Raw genomic sequence first — 9,451 nt, 5'->3', positions numbered from 1 at the left:
TTTACCTTTAACATAGTATAACGCGTAATTCAATCACTGAAATACCCATACGTTTACCAAATATATTCTCTTGTATTCTCACTATTTGAACATTTTGGGGAAAAACACATAAAAACAATATTAAATACATCGAAAGCCACTGATTTTGATCCATAAACACTATTTAAAATACAAATCACAGTATAGATATCTTAATTTAGATGCTGACTATCTTTTTATGTTACAGCCTGTATTTTCTGCAACAATTAAATAACCCAAGTAAGAGGTTGTTGTTTTTTTTATCAAATGATATGAAATGAAAAATGAGCCATGAGCAGTGTCTAGTGGCTCTGTGCTTAGAGTGAAGGGCTTCTTGTAAAGTCTTCCTCGGTATCCTCCTCTACATCACTGGAGCAAGCCAGGACGGGCAGCAGGGAAGCACAACCATCCTCGCCCTGCTCCGGGGACAAGGCCCTGAACAGGAGGGAGCAGATCTACAGGTGGAAAAACACACAACACACATATAAAGACAAGTTAGTGTAGATTGTTAGTAAAATGAAATATCTCTTTAATATCTCTAAAATATCTTTTAATACATGGTCACAAAGGAGTAGCCTTTGTTTTTACCTTCATTTTGCTGGTTGCTAAACCCAAATGAAAATGGGTTCAGGCTTTTGCTATCCATTGTATAGAGCCTATGATTTTTACTTCTCCCTTACTGAACCCAGCAGCAGTCATTGAAAACAATTTTAAATTTACACAATTGTCTGGCTACAGGATATTCACCTCTTGAGGGGACAAAAGAAAAAAAGGTCAGCCGGACCAAAATACTCAGCACTGAGGGACAATACTAGGTGCCAACTAGAAAAGTCATAAGAAACAGAATAAACACAATTGGGATGTTTTCATAGGGGCAACCAGACACATGAGCAGTCAATACAGAGAGTTTCCATCTGTCACGTTCACCGTCACCTTGCTTGTCTTCTATGGTCACACCTCATACGGCGAGGCATTATGGCAATCTGGGCACGCTTCCAGTTGAAGGTCAAAGTAAAACACTACTCGCACTTTGCCGCTTCGCAACGCAGCACAGCCTCTCAAGACTCTAAAGCTTCAGGGAGCGAGCAGAGGCCGTATAGAGTTCCCACTGCAATCTAATTAACCCTGGGGGAAGCGCTTCTGTTACCGTGGAGGAGGCAGGAGTCGTGAAGGTGCTGGCGCGGCCCTTGTCGGCTACGCTGAGTCTGTCAGGCTCCTGGGTCCCAGTCAGACGCCTCATCAAGCCTGTTGGGTTCATCATAGGGCTGCCTTGGCTGGATGCTATCAGCTCAGTCACAGCAGCAAAGCCCTCTGCCTCACATGAAGCCTCTGGGAGACCAGCTGCATCTCCACACCTGAAAACAGAGCCATTTCTATCATTTCTACCCATAAGTGGTAGATGATTGTTAAATTTTTTTTTGTATGTTTTTAAAAACCCAAATGCTCAGAAAATGAATTGGAAAATGTCAAAAAATACACAAAGTCATTTAAATATAAAAATTGTGCCGTACAGTGTCGTGTTCTACAGCAAGAGAACCATTTTGTCTGTGCAGACAAAACAGCGAGGCCACGGTGTGTCGAGTGAAACTCAACTCTCCTGAGCATGTGGATTACCGCTGAGCCTCGTGAGTTACTATGTCGGCATGTGCCAGTGTGTCTGAGGGAGGGAGAGGGGAGTGGTTAAGACTAAGAAATGGCAGGACGAGAGGGACAGAAGAAAAAAAGAAAGGGCGGTGGTAAACAGAGGCCAGAGAGGAAACATCCACACACCCCTTCTCTAGTAGGACACCCATAAGGCAGAGATACAGGGACTCTTTAAGGGAAACATCTTGTTGTCAGCAAACATTTGAATACATTTTTGACCCTGTCTCCCTTTTCTTGCATTATACTAGAAATGTTGCCCATCTACACTGCACAAAAAGTTGTCTTGTGTATGAGCACCTTTAGTGTTACCTAGCACCTTGTTGTTCTTGGGCTCAGCTTCCTGGTTGCCTGAAATAATTAAATTATTCTACTCTGCCTGCAGCTGAAGACTTTTCGGTATTTCTCATTGGTCTTCAACATAAACACTGAGTGCATTTACATGCATTTTAATATTAAAATATTATTCAGGATACTTGAGTATGTTCATAAGGTGTCTCATCTAAACATCATTTTACATAACCCAGACATATCCTGATTCTGAGATACCCAAATATGATAACTGGGATATTAACCAGGATATACACCTTATCCCATTTACTGTTGGCTTTTGGAGTCTGTATAAGTTCTGATTCCATGGTAAGATTCAGAGGATTATGGTTATTAACCTTTACAGAGGTATTGAGCAGGACATGTAGATCCATATAAACAGCTTATCCCAAATATGACCTTAGCCAGAATATAAGCTAGCATCACAACATCTCTGTGCATGTAATTGCACTGCGTGTCATAAATATCAGAGAGGTAACCAGACCAGAACTGTAAAGAGGAACCGCACAGCGGGACAAAGAGAACGAGCTGGTTCTAAAATGTCCCAGGACGACCTCAGGCTCTAGTTAAACTTCAATACGCCCCGAAGGCAGCAGAAAAGCAAGTTTTGTTACAAGCGTGTCCTGAATAACAAAAATACATTGGCTACGCAAACTGCATATAAGCAAGGACAGCCTGAACGATTCATTTGAAAACTGAGAGAAGAAAATGGTAAAGGAGAGCAGCTTGTAGTTGAATTCCTGAGCAGTGGGGACAGGAGCTCTGAAAAACTGCCTGCTCATCAGGTCAGTGATGTCGCTGTGGACTCCCAGCAGAGCACACAAAGAAACAGAGCTACAAATGACCCAGATGTTCAACAATCCAGCTGGGACTGGTGCGGCAAACTCCACCCATAGCCCAGAGCAGAGAACAGCAGACACCGAGAGCCGGACGAGCCGGGAGAGCTAGCAGAGCAGCGCAGTGACATCAACACAACAGCCGACCAGGCTAGCACGACGGAGATGAAGGGATTACAGGCTGTCACGCTGACAGGCTTCTCACCCCACACGCCCTGGGCTTGCCCCATTTATCTCCGTTACAGACACAAGGCAGGATGCTGTAACACTACGCCCTCTTAGGAAGCTAAAAACGGCCAGTGAGGGCAAACAGCCTGGACTGGATGCCAGGAGGGAAGCTCAGGTAGAGCCCTGTGGGAAGATTCAATTATACTCTCTAATACACTGTCAGTGTAGATTTGAGAAACCAGGCCTGCAAAGACTTCAGTTGTGACAAGGATCCTGTCTAGTCAAAATAACAAGAAAATAAATCTTGCGCTTATCTGTGCTACTAGAGTGTTGAGGGCATAACAGATCTCAGATGGCACAGATAGAGTCAGAGTGAAAGCAGGATGTGCCATTGGATCGTTATCTAATACTCACTGATAGTGAAATATTACACAGTCAGCGGAGCGTTGGTTACCTGTGTGCAGTAGGGACCGGGGCCTCTGCAGCCTGAGAGGGGCCGCTGCTCTCAGAGTCGGTGAGAGTAGCCAACACCACACTGGCCTCCAGCACCATGTCCTCCACAGCGAAGCACACGGGCCTGAGCACAACAACAGTGCAGCAGCAATGACAAACTGATGGATATCTGACAATGACTAGGATGGCCAGGCCAGGAAACTAACTTTAGCTTCCACCAGACACAGTGGCTGATGGATTCTAAAATTCACCAGCCTCTTTCACTTTATTCCCAGCCAATATGATTTTATAATAGAAAAACAAACTCAGTCACTAAAATCACCTGTTTAAATGGCTGTTAAAGCAGACAGACTCACCAACCATAGACAAAATTGATCAATTTTGTGTATTTTGCCTGTTGCTAGTGTTAATTTCCCACTCAGTTTGGAGTGCCTGTGTTACAACAAAGAGCTGGCTTACTTGGGTGTCTGTCTATACAGACTGACCTTGTTCCCTGTAACCTGAGATACGAAAGCCACTCAAGCTAATCATGACGGCCAAGAGACTTACTTTCCTGCAGCACCAAAGTGGACAGACACTGGTAGGCCATGTGACTCTGCGAAGGACAGCAAACCCTAGGGAAAAAAAACATAGCAGCAATTCACTGGCCACAGCTCATACATCCTTGCATGCATACATGGCATGGCTATAACCTTTTAATAGCTGGTCATCCAGAGTTTAAAGACAGTCATGTTTACAGCGAAAAAAGACTAAAGAGACATTCGAACGCTCCAATAAGTAATTAAGACTGACTGAAACTTAAAGCCCGGCTCTTAATCTGTCCAAACCCAATGTCAAGCTAACAGGAACCAACACAAGAAGACTAGGCTGGTTAATGAGGAACCTCACAACGGGGCGCCCAAGAAACATTCCAAGACATTAGGGACAAGAGTTGTGGGCGTTAAGGCAGGTCAAGTCTCATTAATTGGACTATTACAAGAACAGTTCATCCAAATTTCCAAATGACCCACCAAATGCATTTTCAAAGCCAACTACAAGACTAAAGGAAGCAATGCAAGTTTATTTAGACACTGCAATGAAACACTGTGCATAATGGGGTACACTCTTCTGGAAATTACATTTGCAAGATCCAATGTTTTGTAGTTACTCAAAATATAAATAGATTAGCACGATCTTGAGCTCTATCATCACCCCTTTTTTAAATAAAGACAAATTCTTACTTGGCATGAAAGTTATGCATTCCATAACAAACCACTCTATGTGTAGCCTATAATTCGCGCTACTCATTTCTCTAATTACTTTTTCTGTGTAGTGGCATAATATGAATCATTGAGGTCTTAAGATCTTTCCTATAAAGATGAGTCACAGCCTGCAGGGGAAAGTTCAAATGGAAACGATACAGAGAGCCGGGTACAGAAATTTCAGGACACTTGAGTATCCAGATTCCAGAAATGTGAACCCTTAAACATGAAATAACTCTCGGCACTCGCACACACCTACACACACACACACACACACACACACACATACGCATACACGCACATAATATTCAGAGTCTCATGTGACGGGATAAAGGGAGCCTCCAAAAATAACCGTTACCCTCAACTCCTTCAGACAGAAGGTTATGTCGGAGTCCACTCCAACCTGGAAGTAGTCGAACTCGTCTGGGTGTAAGGACATCTCAGTGTACATCATCTTCATCTGGTCTGCAACCAAAGCACACCTGGGTCAAACACTATTCCAAAATAAGTCTTAGTGTTTGTTGTAATGCGGTTGGAGCATTAGATGTGGAAGGGTGGCAGGGACAAAGCTCACCGTTTCCCTCCTCATAGTAATTTCTCAGATTGAGTCTGAGAGGATTCATGGACAGAGTGATCTCCTCCTGGGACACTGGGAAATGCATTACCATATCACCAAGAAGCCTGGAGAGAGGCAGAGAGTAACAGAAATGCAAATGTTGATAGTGCCAACCTGAGCAAAGAGCCTAGAGCCTTGTTCTGTGAGGATGTGCTTAATTAAGGACTCTTGTGTGCTTTTATGCTAGTTTTATGCTTGTTATGTACCTGGCTGCAAGGAGTCAATAAAGTTGAACTGAACTTAATTGAATTGAATTAAAGCTGCGTGTGAATTTGTGTGTTGGGGGGGTTCATCATTCCTGAAGTTGTATGTACTGAGTGTGTAGAAGGCTATCCAGGTGCCAACTCGATAACACAGTTACAGGCTGCTGAGGTGCTGACCTGGCCTGAGCCTTCAGCGCATTGGGACAGAGGTGTGAGGCAAACACTGCCTGCAGAGCCTCACTCTCCTGGAAACCTAGGTTGTAGGTTTTAGTGATACCTGTCACAAAAGTAGAGAGACGGGATATTTGGAGCATACTGCCACCAAGTGCCACCGATATGCAATACCACTTCTGCAGCATAATGTTTGTGCAGACCGTTCTGAACACCCACTTGAATATGGCAAAAGAAAAAAAAAAAGCACTTAAAGGGAAGGTTCAGAATTTTTTAGAAGCCTATTTTTAGACATTACACAAGTTTGGTTGCTGTGAGAAATTGGCATCAGCCTCTAGTTCACATTTGTTAACAATTCTAGGGCAAAATTACATGTAAGCCACTCCATTTATTATTGAAGTTTAATAATAGTAAGGATACTGATAAAGCTGTCAAAAATTATTGGTACACAAACAATATGATTTTAAAAATGCCTTTAACATGCAGCCAGCTAACGACACAAATGCAGTGTTCCCTACCGTGCCTGCAGAAAAACTGGAATACCACTCGGTCATCAGGAATGTTGATTGATATCTGACATCGGTCCACATTACGCTCAATGGAGGTCAAGCACCGAAAAAGTGGTAGCACAGACTTAAGAACAAACAGACATCTTTTAGACTAGAATGTCATCACTACTTTAATATTATAAATGTCAAAGAAAGCCCTGCAGAATCATGTCATTTATCTGTCATTATCTTTGGGAGGTGATTAGCTGTCCTTTAACTAGTCTGAGTTAAAGGATACAACTACATTTCTGCTTAGGAATCAGTTTATGTTATCATGACATTCTTAAGCCTTGGGTAAGTTCTGGTTTTATTAGACATTCACTGCTGTCTCCTATCTTGAAAAATGAGAGAATCTGTCCTGATCCCTGAGCTGTCATGTGGATGTAGAGCTCCCTACAGAACGAATGACCAATATACCTTCATGACTAGTTTGCATTTGACTGTTCCACTGTCCTGCTCTGACCCTGAGCCCAGGCTGTAGCGCTGGAAGAACAGAGGCGAGAAGAGGAAGCAGGCATAGGCAGAATGAGCTGAATTCACTGACCTGACCGCCAGCTTCAAGACAGCAGGAGAGAGAGAGAGAGAGAGAGAGAGAGAGAGAGAGAGAGAGAGAGAGAGAGAGAGAGAGAGAGAGAGAGAGAGAGCATCAGTTGGGATGCAGTTATGGTTCTGAATGAAAATCCAACGATGGTCTCTCTGCAGTCTGAGCTGCTCACCCCTTTCACCATGGGATCCAACCACAGTTCATCTCCAATTCGTGACAGGGCATGAATAGCCTTTCCAAATGCTGCAAAAGATCAAGGTGGGCAGCAGAGAGTGGGCAAAGTTAGCAGAGTGATATATTAGCATACACCTTTCATGTGTAACTATAGCTAGCTTTTCCTTGTGTTAAAAATAGGCCACCTGTCTGCTGACCTTGCCTGTCAATGGCAAACTAACGTTAGAAACTTAGACAAGCCAAGCTAGCTAGCTTGGTCAGTTATTAGGTTTAATTAGAGCTGCTCCAAATCTTATCCACTTAACAAACTAATAATTATTACAGGAACTTGAATAAGGTTATATTGAGTCTACTATTACTGTTACCTTTGACACAATTTCCTTCAATGACACAGTTCATGTTTGCTGATGACGGAGCTGGTTAGATAATATAGTTGGACTCCGGGGACGATACCGATGTATAACGTCATCAGACGTCACTCAGCCATGCGCGTGCGGCTCGTCCTGTCCTGGCCTTCGCAGTGCGCGCATACAGATGATAAACAACCCAGATTGTGTCCAAGCTACAGCTAGCTAGCTGAAACTATTTCACAATACAATTTTAAAAAGTGCACATATCAGGCATTATTCATGTCACATAGGGTCGTGAATTGTGACCAAACAGTCCTAACTTTTGGTAGATATGTTTTTCCAGTTGTATCCATTCAAAATGTAACGCTGACACTGACGTAACATACGATTCATTTAGCTATACTGTTATTTCAGTTAAAAGTTAGTACACAACCATATAAGAATGATGACTATAGGTTTCATCTCCACAACTCCAGTAAAAACAGTTCTGTAATTCCTCTGTAAATCATCTAACAAAATCTTCTCAAATGAGGGTCATAAGGACGAAATTGTATCAAATAGGGGTGCAGGGGTCTGTTACATAATGCATATATTTGGGGGTCCTTGACGTGAAAGGTTTGGGAACCCTGCAGTAGGAGTGAATACAAGAAGAAATGGGAGTTATGTGAAAAGTCTCAGCAAAGGCGAGAAGGTTCATAGGTTATATTTTCACTCTAACAGATCTTTCACTTGCTTTTATTAAGTAAATACTGCTAAACAGACATGATTTTTTAGAAAGTGATTTTCTCAAGTTCTGTACACTGTGATGAAGTTTGATAGTGGAGTGAAGTGCAGTGAAGTATCTGACCCCTGACTGGTTGGCCTGAAAGGCTAATAAAGACCAATGTGACCCCTTTTCCTAATTAAGCTACCTTACTGCATATTCCAAAATGGGCCAAGGTTACTAAATTCATTTTAAAGCCCAAACACAGGTATGCAGTTAGAGAAGAAATATTAATTTAAGCCAATAAATGACAGGGACAACTGTAATGGGACAACTGATAGACACAACTGTTATGTATCCAATATAATAATTACAGTGAAACCTTTATTTTGACATGGGAGAATAGCAGAAAAGTACAGTTAATAACTTCGACAACTAGCCTTGGGTCTTATAGAGCAAAATGTAACACTAAATACAGTGTTCCTTAATGTGTACGTCTCAACTGACCTATGAATGCACATATTTCTTGGTCTGGGATACTTGAAAGTATAGTTTAATAACATTTTGTGCTATGGTACCCTACAATAGATGTTGATACAATAAGGTTACACAGAGATCAACAAAGAACACTCACTAAAAGGTTGTTGACATGGGCTTTCAAAATAGCAAATCATTCCTCATATTATGTCTGTCATCTGTTGACAATTTTTGGAAGGATGACTTCAGAGTGAGCTGTGCTGCTGCTGCTTCTCCCCTGTGGCTTCGTCCTCGACCCCACATCTTTCTCTGCATCCGCTTTCAACCTACACTTGTTTTTAAGCGGATGATCCCCATACCTTCTTATTGCTAGGGAACTCTGACCTAGAAGATCCAAAATGCAATATGAGATGGATGGCAGCTGTCAACCCTTTATTTTTTTTACCTTATATTTTATATCCCTTTATTTACATTTAGATACACACCTGACTTAATGCATGTGTGCAGCACATTGAGGTAGTGCTGCTTCATCTGCCGTCTCATGTGCTCTGTGCTGTAAACATTTGCTATACTGACAAGGTAGCGCCTCTGTCCAGCTGTAAGGGCTGGATGCTGAAACAGGGACAAAAACTGATGTGATTATACCACGGACTGCAACAATTATACAGTACATAGCAGAATGACAGTAACCTTGTTACATATGAGGAATACTGTAATTATCTCATTCAAACCATGTTAGGCACCACGACAGTAAAAATGACAATAATAAAACAAACTGCAGCATCTGTCCCAACCTTAGCTGTGTACCTGTAAGAAGGGTGCAGTCATCATAGATTTGGGAATGTGTATCGTCTTCATCTGCTGGGTGGCAGCAGACACAGTGTGTGTTCCTCCGTGCACCTCGCCCCCTTGTTGACTAGGTAAACATTCAAGGCCTGTCAAAGGCGACGTATTGAGGGAAGAGTAACACAATACTGT

The 9,451-nt window shown here is 42.4% G+C and overlaps 1 protein-coding gene across 1 annotated transcript; it reads right to left on the bottom strand.

Annotated features, from left to right (window-relative positions):
- Window positions 1-162: 162 nt before the first annotated feature.
- rad9b (RAD9 checkpoint clamp component B) lies at window positions 163-7,342 on the bottom strand. The gene is made up of 11 exons (XM_071922219.2): window positions 7,309-7,342; window positions 6,942-7,012; window positions 6,643-6,780; window positions 6,196-6,310; window positions 5,684-5,783; window positions 5,262-5,368; window positions 5,046-5,152; window positions 3,996-4,060; window positions 3,448-3,570; window positions 1,166-1,373; window positions 163-473 (listed from the first exon to the last, which is right to left on the bottom strand). The coding sequence occupies exons 1-11, from the start codon at window positions 7,340-7,342 to the stop codon at window positions 336-338; spliced, it is 1,206 nt and encodes a 401-aa protein (XP_071778320.2). The 3' UTR covers window positions 163-335.
- Window positions 7,343-9,451: the final 2,109 nt, after the last annotated feature.

This window comes from Centroberyx gerrardi, chromosome 8 (genome assembly GCF_048128805.1).
Source record: "Centroberyx gerrardi isolate f3 chromosome 8, fCenGer3.hap1.cur.20231027, whole genome shotgun sequence".
Lineage (NCBI taxonomy): Eukaryota > Metazoa > Chordata > Actinopteri > Beryciformes > Berycidae > Centroberyx > Centroberyx gerrardi.
The sequence above is the reverse complement of the archived record's forward strand: the minus strand, read 5'-3'. Positions and strand labels throughout refer to the sequence as shown.